The sequence below is a fragment of the Gossypium raimondii genome, chromosome 1, assembly GCF_025698545.1.
Source record: "Gossypium raimondii isolate GPD5lz chromosome 1, ASM2569854v1, whole genome shotgun sequence".
In the NCBI taxonomy this organism is placed as follows: Eukaryota; Viridiplantae; Streptophyta; class Magnoliopsida; order Malvales; family Malvaceae; genus Gossypium; species Gossypium raimondii.
The window spans coordinates 22,551,937-22,571,823 of NC_068565.1; the positions used below are offsets into that span (position 1 = coordinate 22,551,937).

At 30.8% G+C, this 19,887-nt stretch overlaps 3 protein-coding genes and 1 pseudogene across 3 annotated transcripts; 2 read left to right on the forward strand and 2 right to left on the reverse strand.

Moving 5' to 3' along the window:
• LOC128041941 (40S ribosomal protein S5-like) lies at window positions 1-2,007 on the reverse strand (annotated as a pseudogene).
• Window positions 2,008-3,514: 1,507 nt separating this feature from the next.
• LOC105785423 (protein trichome birefringence) lies at window positions 3,515-6,946 on the forward strand. Its single transcript, XM_012611504.2, is given in 6 exon segments — window positions 3,515-4,378; window positions 5,062-5,254; window positions 5,348-5,435; window positions 5,438-5,537; window positions 5,622-5,780; window positions 6,339-6,946. Coding segments are annotated over 6 exon segments (1,635 nt in total). The 5' UTR covers window positions 3,515-3,650; the 3' UTR covers window positions 6,706-6,946.
• Window positions 6,947-13,133: 6,187 nt separating this feature from the next.
• On the reverse strand, window positions 13,134-14,456 carry LOC128041862 (40S ribosomal protein S5). The gene is made up of 4 exons (XM_052632424.1): window positions 14,367-14,456; window positions 13,575-13,846; window positions 13,286-13,489; window positions 13,134-13,188 (listed from the first exon to the last, which is right to left on the reverse strand). The coding sequence occupies exons 1-4, from the start codon at window positions 14,454-14,456 to the stop codon at window positions 13,134-13,136; spliced, it is 621 nt and encodes a 206-aa protein (XP_052488384.1).
• Window positions 14,457-15,359: 903 nt separating this feature from the next.
• LOC128041867 (protein trichome birefringence-like) lies at window positions 15,360-18,324 on the forward strand (the record flags this gene model as incomplete). Its single annotated transcript, XM_052632472.1, has 5 exons — window positions 15,360-15,751; window positions 16,441-16,633; window positions 16,727-16,920; window positions 17,005-17,163; window positions 17,721-18,324. Coding segments are annotated over 5 exons (1,305 nt in total), but the record flags the coding sequence as incomplete, so codon positions are not given.
• Window positions 18,325-19,887: the final 1,563 nt, after the last annotated feature.

Consider the following 19,887-nt stretch of genomic DNA (forward strand, 5'->3'; position numbering starts at 1 on the left):
TGAAGGAAACATGAATTGTTACTGCATTATAAATCACAAGCAAGTCAAAAGTGAATGTTTTAATTCAATGAAACATGCATTTCATCCAATCAATCAGCAAAAATTCTATCATTTTAATAATATCTACTGAAACACTCCAATTTAAACATAAGCTAACTTGTCAACTTAGGTAGCAAACACAACACTCATTGCATGTCCAGGACACCAAAAAAAAAAAAAAAAGATAGCCCATAAAGTACTGAATAAAACAATTGAAATTCTCCCCGCCCAAGGTGTAATAATCTCGTCTAATGCCTCAACGGTTGGCCTTGGCAACCCTCTCAATTTCATCTTTCTTCTTGATCGCGTAGCTGCACAATCAATAATACCACAACAATGATGGAAATGACACCAGAAATAACTAAGCGAAAGAGCCATGAAGGAGACACATAAAAGTCCTTGATTTACCTGTTCGACGATCCCTTTGCAGCATTAATAAGCTCATCGGCTAAACATTCAGCAATGGTTTTAATGTTTCTGAATGCAGACTCACGTGTTCGTGGTCAAGAGATAGATGGCTTGATTCACACGACGAAGAGGAGAAATATCAACAGCCTGACGCCTCACAACACCCGCAGAACCGATACGAGTAGCATCTTCACGAGGTCCACTGTTACATCAATAGGTTAAATTCAAGTTTAACTGGTGATACATTTGAAAGAGAAAATATGAAAGCTTAAGGTCATATAGGGTACCTGTTGATTATAGCATCGACAATGACTTGAATTGGGTTCTGATCAGTCAGGAGATAAATAATTTCCATGGCATGCTTCACAATCCTAACTGCCATAAGTTTCTTCCCATTGTTTCGCCGTGCATCATCAGTGAGTTCGTAAGCCTCTCAACAATTGGGCATTGAGCCTTCCGAAACGCTTCACTGAGTACCTTCCAGCAGTGTGCGGCACATAGGTTGCGTGCTTCAAGCTTGGACACCAATGTAGTCACTCAAAGAGATATCAGTAACCTAAAACCAAATAATCTTCGGTCAAGTACCATTGCAAACAAGAATTACAATTATCAAAAGGAACAGCAAATTGAGGAACCAAATTCTTTCCAATCAATAGTTGTAGAAATTGAACCCAATTCAGTAACCACAATTTATAAGCCCTAATTTTAAAACCATAAACACCAACTCAAAATCTATAATTCATAAGCCAAAATTCATTAACTCAAATTCATAATCACACTCGAATGACAATCTAATACTTCGCAGCTTATCACTTATCAAGTTAAACTAAGCTACGAGACAAACAATTGCTCAAAGAAATTACAATAGAAGAACAGGAATAAATACAAATTCATAGGAGAACATAAACTACACAACTTTGAATTAACATAAACAGCAAAGAAAACAATAAGGAAGCTCGAATTGAGATTAAAATAGTAGCTAAATAAAATAAGCATTGATATTCCACACAAAAATCATTATGACGCCAGAAATATATAGACAAGTTAAAAAAATAAATCCAAAGAGATGGATACAGTGATGAAAAGATAACTATTCTCTTCACTAAATCCAGTTACCAAAAGACCAAAAGAAGTTCAGCAGATAAGCTAGCAGGAAGCAGTACAAAGATAAAATGAGACATTTCATACAAGAACCAAGAAACATGGAGGCAAAAGAAAGAAAATCAGGTCTAAGCAAAGAAATACCTGAACATCCTCAAAAGACCAGCGATTGAAAAGCTTGACTTCGGAGGTAGGTTGGGTTGGGTCTTTGCTGGTCTCGGTGGCTGCCACGGCCGTCGACATACCTGCGAAAATAAAACAACAATGAATTTTGAAGAAAGAGAGAATCAAAGTGAGTATTAGGAGAGAAATTAGAGCTAAAAGAAATACCTCAGATTGAATAGATAGAAAGGGGGAGCGGCGACCGAAGACTGAATAGTGCGGCTTTCACTGGTAGCGGTAGCGCGGGATGAGGAAATTAAACAACCCTAATCTAACAATTGTTATATATGAAACATAGTCCCGAGTTTAGGGTTTTCTTGTAAGCGATCAAAATTTGGGGCTTTTAGTGGATGGGTTTTGAGCAAAAAGAATGGCCCAATTATTCTTCAACTACCCCAATAACTCATTTTTAATATATAATTCAATGATTTTATGAGTCAAATAAAACTATTTTTTAAATTACATTATTATATTAATTATGTTATAAAATAATAATTATATTAATTATATATGTTAAATAATAATTATATATTTATATTAAATCACTAACTCAATAACAATTAAATTTATTACCCAAAACCTAAAAACAATTTACCCAACTAAATAACTCAACCCAAAATATAAAATCTTAAAACTATATTTAATACAATATAATATTTATTATATTTACTTGTGTTTTTTAATATAAATATTTTTTAATTTATTTTTAATGGGTTAGAAAACTTTTATTTTATGTTTTTCAGTGCATTTAGTGATTATATTTTCTAAAAAAAATATTTTTAAATAAAAAGTTTATCTAAACAAATTAAATATTGGTAGACCGAATTGGGTTCGAGATTACCTTTATTAATTTGAATCAGACTTAGACAAAAAAGTGAGTCCATTTTTTGGGTTGAACCTCGACTTGAAAATTTAATCTAAATACTCTATATAGATCTGACCTAACCCGGTCAATAAACACCTTTAGTCAAAACAATTAATAAGACAAATTAATTATAGAATTATTAATATTAAAAGGTGAAAGAGGACATACAAAGCAATATTAATACATGAAGTTTTTTATTAGGCTACTTACTTAGCTTAGGCTTTATAATAATAACAATAACAACAATAATAATAAGAGTATTATTCTCAAGTTAAAAATTTTTAGAGTGCAGTCATGAAAGTGTACTGGTATTACTGTGTAGTTTCCAAGCTTGTTTACCTCTGCTTCCAAAAAGCACTTTTCACTCAAAAAGTACTTTTGACTTTAAAGCACTATTGAACAAACATTATTTGAGTGACTTTTTTAATGTTTAAAAAGTCATTTTCCTTAGTTGAAAAAAGCTGAAAATTTTAGCTTTTTCTAAGCCAAAAGTGTTTTTGGTTGACTAATTACTTTTTTATCCTCCATTTTTCACGGTATAGGGACAATTTCTTCTTCATTTTTTCTTCCAGAGAATCTCTCTGGTTCTCCTATTTTATTTCCTTTCTATAACAGCCCGTTTTTAGTGGTGTCGGAAACAGTGGTTATAGGACCACAAATCTGATGAGTGAATTATTATTTTAATATTTATTATAAGTCTACATGATTATATTAAGGTCGTATTAAAATTTCGTTAGGAAATTTTGATGTTTAAATGGTTAATTAGGTAAAAATGACTAAATTGTAAAAGATATAAAATTATTTAAAAAGTACAAGTACCAGCAACATATTTTACCAATCTGAAATGGTAGAACTGTGAATTCCGTGGAAAGTGGAAACGATTCCTTTACCTTAAAATCATTTATTCTTTATTTATTTTCCTTTTTCTATTTCGTACGAGATATGATATTCTCTTTCCATTCATTTTCTCTCTCCCCAAACACCATTTTCTCTCCCACTCTCTCCTCCTCCGCAACACTTCCATTTCTTTCTTGTGTTAGACTCGAAAAAAGGATTCATTAAAGCTTTGCCTTCCATGGTGGATATCGCAAAGTGCTTGCCATTCAATGGAACAACTATCAAAACAGAGTTTAAGAACCTGTTTTCGATCGTTAAAACGAGTAGAACACTGGCTCTCTTCATTCTTTCCTTCGTTGGTTTCACTCTTTTCTTAGCTTTTGGCCCTTCTTCTCCTTGGTTTACCACTTCCTCTGACTCTTATAGATCACAATTCCCTTCCCTTTTTGGTTACTTATTTCCCAACACTTCATCTCCTTCATCATCTAATCACACTCTGCAACCATTACCCAACGATAAAAACAAAGGCACCCAACCTTTCAACAACAGTGAACAACTTCCCAGTTCGAATAACACGAATATAAACTATACCCAGAGTTCATTTTTGCATGCAAATCCGCCTAGTACAAGCAGCCCAGGTGAAAAGAAAGACGAACCCGATAATCATAGCACAATAGCTGATGCAAACGCTACCGTTTTAGCTAATCAGAGCACTAATTTTCCAGCTAAACCTGAAAATTCCAACAAGGTAAGATTTAAGAAGGGGAAGGGGAATGAGAGTTTGGTTGAATCATTGAAGATTTGCGATTTGTTTGATGGAAACTGGGTGAAGGATAGCTCGTATCCGCTTTATGAACCTGGGTCATGTTCCTTTGTCGATCACCAGTTTAGTTGTTTCGCCCATGGAAGGCGTGACAGAGGTTATCTCAAATGGAAATGGAAGCCTAAAGTCTGCACTTTGCCAAGGTATAATTTTTTATTTCTTTATTTTTGGGTTTTCTATTTTTAATATTCTTTTTACTGATTGATCAATCAACTAAGTAATTTCAGCATAATTTGAGTACATTTTTCATTAATGGAAAGTCAATCGAATTTAGCAAATTTTGTATTTATGTTTCCGTTTTGAATTAGTCATGTAGGTAAATTCATTTAATTTATTCATAATCTACATGTTGACATACTTAAACTCTATAAAAATAAAATAGTCTCTGTTATTCTTTTGACCTGAATATCATGAATGAATTTTTGTTTTATAGAAAATCTGATCTTATATTTTGATTTATCAATTGGATGTAGCTGTGTTAACTTTAATCGAGTCAATATAAATGGGATTAATTTTAATTTTAATTTTTTAAAGAAAATTTTAAATTATTTTAAGTTTGGATCAGTTTTAAATTTAGGTATGTCAACCTGGATTATTTTGGTTATTTTGAGTTTGAATGTCGAGTTCAATCATTTCAAGTTATTTGTTGAATTGTTTTGAATTTGAGACCTTTTGTGTGGAATTATTTTTGAATTTAGATGAGAAAATTTAAATTACTAACTTTTATAATAAAATAAAATCGAGTTTAATCACATCCAAATTCATGATATTGAAGTCAAAATTAAAACTTCTATTAAGCTAAAATTATTAATTTTGTTTTGGCAAGGTTGAATGGCGGGCACATGTTGGAGATATTGAGGGGGAAACGACTGGTATTTGTGGGGGATTCCTTGAACAGAAATATGTGGGAATCTCTACTTTGCATCTTGAAAAGTGCTGCAAAAAATCCAAAAACTGTTCATGAAGTTCCCGGAGGGCGTTATTTTCGAGGAGAACCTTCCTCTAGTATCATTTTCAATGTAGGTCATCCATGGTTTTTTAATGGCTAATCTTCGTTACACATCGAATCAAGTTTGCTTAAACTTATGATTGGCTATGATGATGTTGAATAGGATTATAATTGTTCCGTCGAGTTTTTCAGATCTCCGTTCTTGGTCCGACAATGGCAAATGCCGGACGAAACGGACAAAGAAAAATACACTTGCTCGATCTTATCGGAAGATCATCGGAGATATATAAATCCTCGGATATCCTGGTATTCAACACCGGGCATTGGTGGAATCATGAGAAAACATCCAAAGGGTTGGTTTTGGATTATATTATGTGCTTTTATATTTCCCATTTAACTTTGGATATTAATGCTTGTTTTTGGTGTGGAAATTATAGGGAAGATTATTACCAAGAAGGTGATCATGTTTACGAGGAATTGAACGTTGTCGAGGCGTTTCGAAGAGCACTGACAACGTGGTCTAAATGGGTGGATGACAATGTAAATCCTTCCAAGACTATGGTGTTCTTTAGGGGTTACTCTGCTACTCATTTCAGGTAAGTTTTTGTTGAGGGAAGGTTGGATTTTAGGAGTAATATTCCGGTGTCGTTCGTTGGGAGTCGATGAATCCTTCAGTGGTGGTTGATATTGTGCTCAAGATGTCTATACTCAATTTTATCTCTGAGTTTTGTCTCTTGACTCTACGGAAAACTTTAAAGGGTTCATAGAGTGAGAGTGTCTCATCCACTAACGATATTTCAATATTTATTCTTGGTGAAGTTTGAACCCATGACCTTGTATGTTATTTATGGGTAAGATAGTTACCACTAGCTCACATTTCTTTAGTGGATGAGGTGCTCTTATTTTGTGAATCCCTCGAGTCTCTCTGCGAAATTGGGAGACAAAATCGGGAATAAACCAAACATAATCACCTCGGTTACCATACTAATCACCGTTGTGAGATTTGTTGACTCCCTACAAACGACAATTCAAATATTTTTCCTAAAACGAGTCTGATTTCTCCTCAATCGTTTTCAATACACTTTTGCTATTTATCCGTTCATCAATGGCAACAAAGGTTTTATGTTTTAACGGAGGTTGAATCTATTATGCAGTGGTGGGCAATGGAATTCCGGTGGTGTGTGCGATTCCGAGATGGAGCCAATAAGGAACGAGACGTTGCTAAGGCCGTACATGCCTATGATGGCGGTGTTAGAATCGGTGCTGGAGGGGATGAAAACACATGTCACCTACTTAAACATTACTAGATTGACGGATTTTCGAAAGGACGGTCACCCATCGATCTATAGGAGATACCATAAGCATGGTATTACGGAGAAGGAAAGAACGGAGAGTGTAAAGTACCAGGATTGCAGCCATTGGTGCCTTCCTGGTGTGCCGGATACATGGAATGAGCTCCTTTATTCTGAGCTCCTTGTTAAAGAATATAAGATGAGGCAACATCAACACAAGTTTAGGTAAATACATCATTCAAATTTAGATTTGGAATGAAAACATTACATGAAATTGAGTATTCTGATCTATTTATTTTGTCACTACATATAAATCATGATATTCGGATATGGAGAATTAACTATTTTTTTAAGTACTGATATTGTATTGATTTAACTTGACAACTTAGTACTGTCAATTAAATCATGTCAGTATTTCATGTAATAGTTTTGATCATTGGGTTTGTTTGTACAATGAGAATCACCTTCAACATGTGATTTTTGTAAATTTTGAATTTAAATTTTGAATATTTATATTATTAATAAACATTTTATTTAAATTAATATCATAAAATTTAATTTAATTTAATTAAGAAAATTACGAAAATATTCTTTTGTAATTAAATTAAATTATATTATTTAAAAGTATTTTGGTCTCTTTATTTTTAAAAGATAAGATTTGAACCCATACAAATTATTATTGAATTAATAAATCTTAATTTACCATTCAACAAAACTTCATTTTAATATAATTTATATATATTTATTTTAATATGCATAATTTATTATCCCATCGTTATATATATTAATAATGTTGTTGATTGATTTAGTGTTAAAAGACAACTCGACACTAACTCGTTAACACCATGACAACAATTGTAGATGCATTTAATATTTTTAATACAATGTATTTATATATTTAAATTTTGTTTTACTCACAATTTAAATTAAATTTTTTATTTTAATATCATACACATTTCATATGCTATTATAATTAATTAGTTTCAATCATACGTTTTATTATTTATTTTATATTATTTTTAAACATACATCTTCTAAATCAGAGTCTCCACGTGTACACATATGATAAAATTTCTAATATTTAATATTTATATAAATTTTAAGTATTATAATTTAAATTTAAACTCACTTTTTATTCTATTGAATTTAAATCAATAATTAATTTAATTCATCACATACATGAAGTTATTTAGTATTCAGATTTCGTAAGTTTAAAAACGCAAATAAGCATTTTAAAAATAAAGCAAATAACTAATTTGTATATTTAAATCTTTATTATCAAAATAAAATAAATAACTAAGTCGAATGATCCTCGCTTCAAAAAATCTAGTTATGAATGTCATTTCTTAATATATCGATAGTTAAAAGTTGTATAATTTGAGAAACGATTTAAATAATAGCCCCTATGTGGGTAGGTAATTATATGCCTAAATTTATCCAATCGCCTCTCCTGTAGGTAATTAATATTTTTCTAATTATTAGCCGGAACAATGGGTCTAAAACTTTAGGTTCATTATGCAATTTAAGCTAATTTTTATGTAAATTAAATTTTAACTTTAGGTTTATTTGATGACCCATGCTAGTGTTCTAAATATATAGTTTTTAAATTGTATATAAAGAGATAAATAAATATAATTAAAAATATTAAATACACTTTAATTGTTTTCTAACTCGTATTATCTTTTGTTTATAGCGTATCAATGTTGTTATGTTAGAATACTTTAAAATACATATATCATAATAAAGTAATTTTGAATAAATATGTTGAAGACAATAAAGAGATATTATGTACGGTAAATTAATTTTATACAATTTTTATATGTCGTCCTCCTTATGGTTTCATGTTGTTCAAAAATCTTGAAAATAATTTTCTCAACATTAAATTCTTAATCAAAATGTATACACTACAAAATTTATTAAAATTTTGAAATTTTACCTTCATTGTGTAAACTTCCTCTTCGATATGGTTTTGCACCTAATTATAATATTAAAGACCCAATTAAAATTGAAAAAAAAATTTGCAGCAACGAAACACTAAACTTTACTAAAGTTCATTGCAACATTAAATAGAACGAGAATTGACCTTGTAAAAGAAATGAGTAAGAGGAAGAAGAAACAACAAATCAAGCTTTGTAAACATGATTCAAACACAATGGTCTTACGTTTGTGGAGCCTCGCTCAAAATATAATCTTATTCAATCAACCAAATCAATCAATCATAACAATCTGTCTCTATCGGTTAAAGCCCATAACCCCTTTACAAACTAAGTTCATGTAGCCCTAATAGAGAACAATATCATAATCAACATTTACTAAAGATAACTTTCAACTCCACTCAAGAGAATTCATCAACAATCAATCAAGAATATGAAATGCTCAACACAAGAAAAATAAGCAAAGGTAGGTTGCGAAAATGCTTTAGAGTTTTGTAGCTTTCCAGCTCTTCAAGTCATGTAGCACCAAGAGAATTAGACACCTATTTATTGTAACATCCCGAATAGGGCCTAAGAGTTTGGGGCCCATGAAATGGGTTGCCAAAGGGCCTAATGAGCTTCGAACGTTGGTTTGGGTCGAGAGTAAAAGTAAGGTCTCATTGTGAAAAACAAGTTAAAATAAGGAGTAGAAAAGGGCAATTATAAAAGTTAGAAGTCAACTTATTTTTCCTCTTCATAACACCATTCATGCACGTAACTCTTTCCTACGCCTACTAGGGAATCCTAAGAACATCAAAACACCTAGTGCTTATAAATTAAGTTCTTTTCATTAAAATTCCATATTCTTTTGAACGACAAAACTCTTTCAAACTTCTTCATCGATTACTTCTTTCTCTTGTTGTCAAGTTTCTATGAAACCAAGAATCCGAATGTAACAACCCTATACCCGATCCAATCGCATGCATCCTAGATAAGACTATTACGTTTGATGTCAAACGGTTATGGGTAGATGTTGTTTAATTAAAACATTTGTACATAGTATTTTAACTTACCAACCATATTTGCAAACATACTTATAGTTTCACTAATTCATTTCATATATATACCAAAATACTTCAAGTACTTCAAAATAGATAGAATTTCAAGAGTTTACATTTTAGTCTCTATGGGAACACAACCGAATCGCCTATGTACATGCCATTTTAATTCAAAATATGGTACCTACTTTTGAAGCTCTTGAGGATGTGATGAGATGGGAAATCTTCTAATCCGACTTTACCTCTTCGAGTCTAATTGAACCTACGCGCTAAAATTAAACGTGTTAAGCCGGTGAAGGCTTAGTAAGCACTACAAGAATAAATAGATAAATAAATCCTAATAAAATATTTTAAACTCATTCTGTTAATACATATTTACATACATATAAGTTTCTTTAGCTATGCTATATATTAATGAAATTTAATATATCTTTTTGTAAGTTATAAAACTTACCTTAACACGTTGGTAATTCACTTTTGTTCACAACTTATATTCTTAGCCCAAAGTAGATTTTATAGAACACACCGGATATACGGAACAAATACAGAGGTGCATTATTATGCGCTAATGAACAGAGAGCACTAAAGTGCTATATAGAGAGCATAGATGTGCTAAACAGAGAGCACTGACGTGCTAATAATCAGAAAGCGCGCTAAGGTTCCTCAATGGCATGCCACTAATATCTTAGTTGTTCTAAATTCCATCTACTTGGGCATTAAAACTGAATTTCATACATTTAAATACTTTACAAAAATATTTCAAAAAAAAATTCCCATTTCTCAATCATTACAATTTAATGCATATTTCACAATTCACAAATATCACACCTTTTTCACATATATATATTTTTGTCACAACATTTACTTAATGTTCAAAAAATATACCATCTTATATTTTCCATCTATAATTTTCTTTACAAATTTCATAGTTCCATAATCTTTTATTTTATTTTATTTTATTTCTAAATAATTCTATACTATAATATAAGCATTTAATTAAAATAATTTAAAAATCTTGTAGTACTTACAAGAAAAAGGTTGAAATGATGTCTTCCTTCACTCCTTAGCCTTCTCTTTTCCTTTTCTTCAATTAGGTCCTCTCCTTTCTTTTCTTTCACTTCAATTTCATATAAAACATATAACATTTATATATTAGAGAAAATAATCAAATGACTTTCCTATACTATTTAATAAGAATAAACATGTATGATATAATAAATTCAATTTAATTCATAACTAAAATTATTTCTATTTCTATCACAATCTACACCTTATTTTTACTTAAATTCTACTTATAACTTAACTCTCAAATTTTCACTAATAAACCCTAATTTTGAATTTCTTACAATTTAGTCCTTATTGCATTAAACTTATAACTTATTTCACAATTTAATCCTTTTCTCAATTTTAGTTTGAATTTCCATCAATTCAATTTCTAATTCATCCATTAATTTAATATAAACTACATTAAAAATCTACTAACTTTCAAAATTTCAACATATACCTAATAGTATTTTGTTCTAAGATCATAAAACTCAAAATTACAAGAAAAGGAATTAAATTGACTTACCAATTTAAGTTTGAACTCTTGAAATCCCAAATTTTCTTTTTTTTCTTTTCTTTCTTCTTTCTCTCCCTATTCTCTCTATTTCGATTCTGTTTCTTTCTTATTTCTTTTCTTTCTTTTGTTTTTATATATAATTATATAAAATAATAACATACTTATTAATTAAGTATTATATTATATTTTAAATTAAAAATATCTTAGATTTTTTAATGTTAAACCGCTTCAATTTAAAATAATGACATATTTACTTATTTAGTCCTTTTTACTTTCTTTAATCTATAATTAAACTTTCACACTTATTTCAATCTAATCATTTTTCCTAATTACTTCTAATTAAGTCAAATTCACCTAATCAAAACCTAATTAGACACACAACTAACTTCGTAAATATTTATAATAAATATTTACAAATCCGATTTACCGGAACGGAGTCCCAGGAATGCATTTTTTTAATTTCATCCTTTTAAATCAATTTAACCATATAATCAATAAAATTTTCTTATCAAAATTTTCATGCAACATTCCTATCATAATATAGACCATACTACAATATTAAAATAAATTTTCTTTCTAGCTCGGATTTGTGGTCACGAAACTATTATTCTGATTTCACTGAAAATGAGTAATTACAACTCTTCCCCCCTTAAGGATTTTTGTCCTCAAAAATTTTACCAGTAAAGAAGTTTGGGTATTGTTTTCTCATTGCCTCCTCCGGTTCCCAGGTAGCCTCTTCAATTCCGTGTCGTTGCCAAAGAACTTTCACTAGATCTATCTTTTTGTTTCTTAATTCTTTTGTCTCTCGTCCCAAAATTTTGATCAGTTCTTCACTGTAGGTTATATCAGGCTAAATCTCAATCTCTATCGAAGAAATAACATGTGAAGGATCTGACCGATACCGCCGTAACATAGACACATGGAAAACATTATGAATTCTATCAAGTTCCGACGGCAAAGGTAACCGGTATGCAACAGGTCCAATCCATTCTGTAACCTCATATAGGCCGATGAACCGTGCATCTATCATTCCATGCACCGCGATTGAGTCATCTTGAGACTATCTCAACAAGTAACATGTATGATTCGCTGTCCTTTATAAAAAAAATTCTTATTATATCAAATGATAATACCTACAATGTGATCGACCAACTATCATGTGCCATTGTTTGATGTTGTCACTTGTTTCAAACTTAAATGCATTAAAAAGTACTAAACTAATCGAAGGCAAAAAGCTTGGTAAAAACATTGGATGATTTAGACACTAAATTTATATTTAAGCCAAAAAAAAATAGATAATATATAAACAATAAGGGTCAAATTTATTATTCTGCAAATCTATAAATAACCGCATATTAAATAAAATTTCAAAAATTAAATGATCATTTTATAATTTTATATAATTATATGATAAAATTGATAGCTGAATAATTATCAATATAATTTACCCTATAAAAATAATAAATTTAGTATATAAAAATTTAAAAATAATAAATTAAAATAACCAAATTAAAATAGTCAACTTATTCATAATAGAAAAGCTAATATCAAAACTTCAATCTATTCCATTGAGTTCCACAGCAAGTCATATAACGTTGAATCTTTTCTATTCCTAATTTATAAATAATTCATGCGTGTGATATTTTATATCAAAGTAAAAAATCATTTGATAGGCATCAGCAAAAATATTAGAGACCAATAAAGGCATCTGTAATAAAATTGACACTTTCAAAATAAAAAACCTGGACAGAAATTAAGAAAACAACAAAACGTCAATAAAGAGAAACTTCAATTTATTTAAATAACTAAAATTTAAATAAAAAAAAAAGGTTCAGTGAAGGAAACATGAATTGTTACTGCATTATAAATCACAAGCAAGTCAAAAGTGAATGTTTTAATTCAATGAAACATGCATTTCATCCAATCAATCAGCAAAATTCTATCATTTTAATAATATCTACTGAAACACTCCAATTTAAACATAAGCTAACTTGTCAACTTAGGTAGCAAACACAACACTCATTGCATGTCCAGGACACCAAAAAAAAAAAAGATAGCCCATAAAGTACTGAATAAAACAATTGAAATTCTCCCCGCCCAAGGTGTAATAATCTCGTCTAATGCCTCAACGGTTGGCCTTGGCAACCCTCTCAATTTCATCTTTCTTCTTGATCGCGTAGCTGCACAATCAATAATACCACAACAATGATGGAAATGACACCAGAAATAACTAAGCGAAAGAGCCATGAAGGAGACACATAAAAGTCCTTGATTTACCTGTTCGACGATCCCTTTGCAGCATTAATAAGCTCATCGGCTAAACATTCAGCAATGGTTTTAATGTTTCTGAATGCAGACTCACGTGCTCCGGTGGTCAAGAGATAGATGGCTTGATTCACACGACGAAGAGGAGAAATATCAACAGCCTGACGCCTCACAACACCCGCAGAACCGATACGAGTAGCATCTTCACGAGGTCCACTGTTACATCAATAGGTTAAATTCAAGTTTAACTGGTGATACATTTGAAAGAGAAAATATGAAAGCTTAAGGTCATATAGGGTACCTGTTGATTATAGCATCGACAATGACTTGAATTGGGTTCTGATCAGTCAGGAGATAAATAATTTCCATGGCATGCTTCACAATCCTAACTGCCATAAGTTTCTTCCCATTGTTTCGGCCGTGCATCATCAGTGAGTTCGTAAGCCTCTCAACAATTGGGCATTGAGCCTTCCGGAAACGCTTCACTGAGTACCTTCCAGCAGTGTGCGGCACATAGGTTGCGTGCTTCGAAGCTTGGACACCAATGTAGTCACTCAAAGAGATATCAGTAACCTAAAACCAAATAATCTTCGGGTCAAGTACCATTGCAAACAAGAATTACAATTATCAAAAGGAACAGCAAATTGAGGAACCAAATTCTTTCCAATCAATAGTTGTAGAAATTGAACCCAATTCAGTAACCACAATTTATAAGCCCTAATTTTAAAACCATAAACACCAACTCAAAATCTATAATTCATAAGCCAAAATTCATTAACTCAAATTCATAATCACACTCGGAATGACAATCTAATACTTCGCAGCTTATCACTTATCAAGTTAAACTAAGCTACGAGACAAACAATTGCTCAAAGAAATTACAATAGAAGAACAGGAATAAATACAAATTCATAGGAGAACATAAACTACACAACTTTGAATTAACATAAACAGCAAAGAAAACAATAAGGAAGCTCGAATTGAGATTAAAATAGTAGCTAAATAAAATAAGCATTGATATTCCACACAAAAATCATTATGACGCCAGAAATATATAGACAAGTTAAAAAAATAAATCCAAAGAGATGGATACAGTGATGAAAAGATAACTATTCTCTTCACTAAATCCAGTTACCAAAAGACCAAAAGAAGTTACACGTTGTTCTCTAACACACATACTCATGTATTGATTTTGACATTCCATGTTAATGACAACACTTTGTCAACTGTATCCATCTGATGAGTGAATTATTATTTTAATATCCATCTGACAACACGTTGTTCTCTAACAGCCCGTTTTTAGTGGTGTCGGAAACAGTGGTTATAGGACCACAAATCTGATGAGTGAATTATTATTTTAATATTTATTATAAGTCTACATGATTATATTAAGGTCGTATTAAAATTTCGTTAGGAAATTTTGATGTTTAAATGGTTAATTAGGTAAAAATGACTAAATTGTAAAAGATATAAAATTATTTAAAAGTACAAGTACCAGCAACATATTTTACCAATCTGAAATGGTAGAACTGTGAATTCCGTGGAAAGTGGAAACGATTCCTTTACCTTAAAATCATTTATTCTTTATTTATTTTCCTTTTTATATTTCGTACGAGATATGATATTCTCTTTCCATTCATTTTCTCTCTCCCCAAACACCATTTTCTCTCCCACTCTCTCCTCCTCCGCAACACTTCCATTTCTTTCTTGTGTTAGACTCGAAAAAAGGATTCATTAAAGCTTTGCCTTCCATGGTGGATATCGCAAAGTGCTTGCCATTCAATGGAACAACTATCAAAACAGAGTTTAAGAACCTGTTTTCGATCGTTAAAACGAGTAGAACACTGGCTCTCTTCATTCTTTCCTTCGTTGGTTTCACTCTTTTCTTAGCTTTTGGCCCTTCTTCTCCTTGGTTTACCACTTCCTCTGACTCTTATAGATCACAATTCCCTTCCCTTTTTGGTTACTTATTTCCCAACACTTCATCTCCTTCATCATCTAATCACACTCTGCAACCATTACCCAACGACAAAAACAAAGGCACCCAACCTTTCAACAACAGTGAACAACTTCCCAGTTCGAATAACACGAATATAAACTATACCCAGAGTTCATTTTGCATGCAAATCCGCCTAGTACAAGCAGCCCAGGTGAAAAGAAAGACGAACCCGATAATCATAGCACAATAGCTGATGCAAACGCTACCGTTTTAGCTAATCAGAGCACTAATTTTCCAGCTAAACCTGAAAATTCCAACAAGGTAAGATTTAAGAAGGGGAAGGGGAATGAGAGTTTGGTTGAATCATTGAAGATTTGCGATTTGTTTGATGGAAACTGGGTGAAGGATAGCTCGTATCCGCTTTATGAACCTGGGTCATGTTCCTTTGTCGATCACCAGTTTAGTTGTTTCGCCCATGGAAGGCGTGACAGAGGTTATCTCAAATGGAAATGGAAGCCTAAAGTCTGCACTTTGCCAAGGTATAATTTTTTATTTCTTTATTTTTGGGTTTTCTATTTTTTAATATTCTTTTTTTACTGATTGATCAATCAACTAAGTAATTTCAGCATAATTTGAGTACATTTTTCATTAATGGAAAGTCAATCGAATTTAGCAAATTTTGTATTTATGTTTCCGTTTTGAATTAGTCATGTAGGTAAATTCATTTAATTTATTCATAATCTACATGTTGACATACTTAAACTCTATAAAAATAAAATAGTCTCTGTTATTCTTTTGACCTGAATATCATGAATGAATTTTTGTTTTATAGAAAATCTGATCTTATATTTTGATTTATCAATTGGATGTAGCTGTGTTAACTTTAATCGAGTCAATATAAATGGGATTAATTCTAATTTTAATTTTTTAAAGAAAATTTTAAATTATTTTAAGTTTGGATCAGTTTTAAATTTAGGTATGTCAACCTGGATTATTTTGGTTATTTTGAGTTTGAATGTCGAGTTCAATCATTTCAAGTTATTTGTTGAATTGTTTTGAATTTGAGACCTTTTTGTGTGGAATTATTTTTGAATTTAGATGAGAAAAATTTAAATTACTAACTTTTTATAATAAAATAAAATCGAGTTTAATCACATCCAAATTCATGATATTGAAGTCAAAATTAAAACTTCTATTAAGCTAAAATTATTAATTTTGTTTTGGCAAGGTTGAATGGCGGGCACATGTTGGAGATATTGAGGGGGAAACGACTGGTATTTGTGGGGGATTCCTTGAACAGAAATATGTGGGAATCTCTACTTTGCATCTTGAAAAGTGCTGCAAAAAATCCAAAAACTGTTCATGAAGTTCCCGGAGGGCGTTATTTTCGAGGAGAACCTTCCTCTAGTATCATTTTCAATGTAGGTCATCCATGGTTTTTTAATGGCTAATCTTCGTTACACATCGAATCAAGTTTGCTTAAACTTATGATTGGCTATGATGATGTTGAATAGGATTATAATTGTTCCGTCGAGTTTTTCGTATCTCCGTTCTTGGTCCGACAATGGCAAATGCCGGACAGAAACGGGACAAAGAAAAATACACTTCGGCTCGATCTTATCGGAAGATCATCGGAGATATATAAATCCGCGGATATCCTGGTATTCAACACCGGGCATTGGTGGAATCATGAGAAAACATCCAAAGGGTTGGTTTTGGATTATATTATGTGCTTTTATATTTCCCATTTAACTTTGGATATTAATGCTTGTTTTTGGTGTGGAAATTATAGGGAAGATTATTACCAAGAAGGTGATCATGTTTACGAGGAATTGAACGTTGTCGAGGCGTTTCGAAGAGCACTGACAACGTGGTCTAAATGGGTGGATGACAATGTAAATCCTTCCAAGACTATGGTGTTCTTTAGGGGTTACTCTGCTACTCATTTCAGGTAAGTTTTTGTTGAGGGAAGGTTGGATTTTAGGAGTAATATTCCGGTGTCGTTCGTTGGGAGTCGATGAATCCTTCAGTGGTGGTTGATATTGTGCTCAAGATGTCTATACTCAATTTTATCTCTGAGTTTTGTCTCTTGACTCTACGGAAAACTTTAAAGGGTTCATAGAGTGAGAGTGTCTCATCCACTAACGATATTTCAATATTTATTCTTGGTGAAGTTTGAACCCATGACCTTGTATGTTATTTATGGGTAAGATAGTTACCACTAGCTCACATTTCTTTAGTGGATGAGGTGCTCTTATTTTGTGAATCCCTCGAGTCTCTCTGCGAAATTGGGAGACAAAATCGGGAATAAACCAAACATAATCACCTCGGTTACCATACTAATCACCGCTAGAGATTTGTTGACTCCCTACAAACGACAATTCAAATATTTTTCCTAAAACGAGTCTGATTTCTCCTCAATCGTTTTCAATACACTTTTGCTATTTATCCGTTCATCAATGGCAACAAAGGTTTTATGTTTTAACGGAGGTTGAATCTATTATGCAGTGGTGGGCAATGGAATTCCGGTGGTGTGTGCGATTCCGAGATGGAGCCAATAAGGAACGAGACGTTGCTAAGGCCGTACATGCCTATGATGGCGGTGTTAGAATCGGTGCTGGAGGGGATGAAAACACATGTCACCTACTTAAACATTACTAGATTGACGGATTTTCGAAAGGACGGTCACCCATCGATCTATAGGAGATACCATAAGCATGGTATTACGGAGAAGGAAAGAACGGAGAGTGTAAAGTACCAGGATTGCAGCCATTGGTGCCTTCCTGGTGTGCCGGATACATGGAATGAGCTCCTTTATTCTGAGCTCCTTGTTAAAGAATATAAGATGAGGCAACATCAACACAAGTTTAGGTAAATACATCATTCAAATTTAGATTTGGAATGAAAACATTACATGAAATTGAGTATTCTGATCTATTTATTTTGTCACTACATATAAATCATGATATTCGGATATGGAGAATTAACTATTTTTTTAAGTACTGATATTGTATTGATTTAACTTGACAACTTAGTACTGTCAATTAAATCATGTCAGTATTTCATGTAATAGTTTTGATCATTGGGTTTGTTTGTACAATGAGAATCACCTTCAACATGTGATTTTGTAAATTTTGAATTTAAATTTTGAATATTTATATTATTAATAAACATTTTATTTAAATTAATATCATAAAATTTAATTTAATTTAATTAAGAAAATTACGAAAATATTCTTTTGTAATTAAATTAAATTATATTATTTAAAAGTATTTTGGTCTCTTTATTTTTAAAAGATAAGATTTGAACCCATACAAATTATTATTGAATTAATAAATCTTAATTTACCATTCAACAAAACTTCATTTTAATATAATTTATATATATTTATTTTAATATGCATAATTTATTATCCCATCGTTATATATATTAATAATGTTGTTGATTGATTTAGTGTTAAAAGACAACTCGACACTAACTCGTTAACACCATGACAACAATTGTAGATGCATTTAATATTTTTAATACAATGTATTTATATATTTAAATTTTGTTTTACTCACAATTTAAATTAAATTTTTTATTTTAATATCATACACATTTCATATGCTATTATAATTAATTAGTTTCAATCATACGTTTTATTATTTATTTTATATTATTTTAAACATACATCTTCTAAATCAGAGTCTCCACGTGTACACATATGATAAAATTTCTAATATTTAATATTTATATAAATTTTAAGTATTATAATTTAAATTTAAACTCACTTTTTATTCTATTGAATTTAAATCAATAATTAATTTAATTCATCACATACATGAAGTTATTTAGTATTCAGATTTCGTAAGTTTAAAAAACGCAAATAAGCATTTTAAAAATAAAGCAAATAACTAATTTGTATATTTAAATCTTTATTATCAAAATAAAATAAATAACTAAGTCGGAATGATCCTCGCTTCAAAAAATCTAGTTATGAATGTCATTTCTTAATATATCGATAGTTAAAAGTTGTATAATTTGAGAAACGATTTAAATAATAGCCCCTATGTGGGTAGGTAATTATATGCCTAAATTTATCCACCGCCTCTCTCAGTAGGTAATTAATATTTTCTAATTATTAGCCGAACAATGTGTCTAAAACTTTAGGTTCATTATGCAATTTAAGCTAATTTTTATGTAAATTAAATTTTAACTTTAGGTTTATTTGATGACCCATGCTAGTGTTCTAAATATATAGTTTTAAATTCAGTATATAAAGAGATAAATAAATATAATTAAAAATATTAAATACACTTTAATTGTTTTCTAACTCGTATTATCTTTTGTTTATAGCGTATCAATGTTGTTATGTTAGAATACTTTAAAATACATATATCATAATAAAGTAATTTTGAATAAATATGTTGAAGACAATAAAGAGATATTATGTACGGTAAATTAATTTTATACAATTTTTATATGTCGTCCTCCTTATGGTTTCATGTTGTTCAAAAATCTTGAAAATAATTTTCTCAACATTAAATTCTTAATCAAAATGTATACACTACAAAATTTATTAAAATTTTTGAAATTTTACCTTCATTGTGTAAACTTCCTCTTCGATATGGTTTTTGCACCTAATTATAATATTAAAGACCCAATTAAAATTGAAAAAAAAATTTGCAGCAAC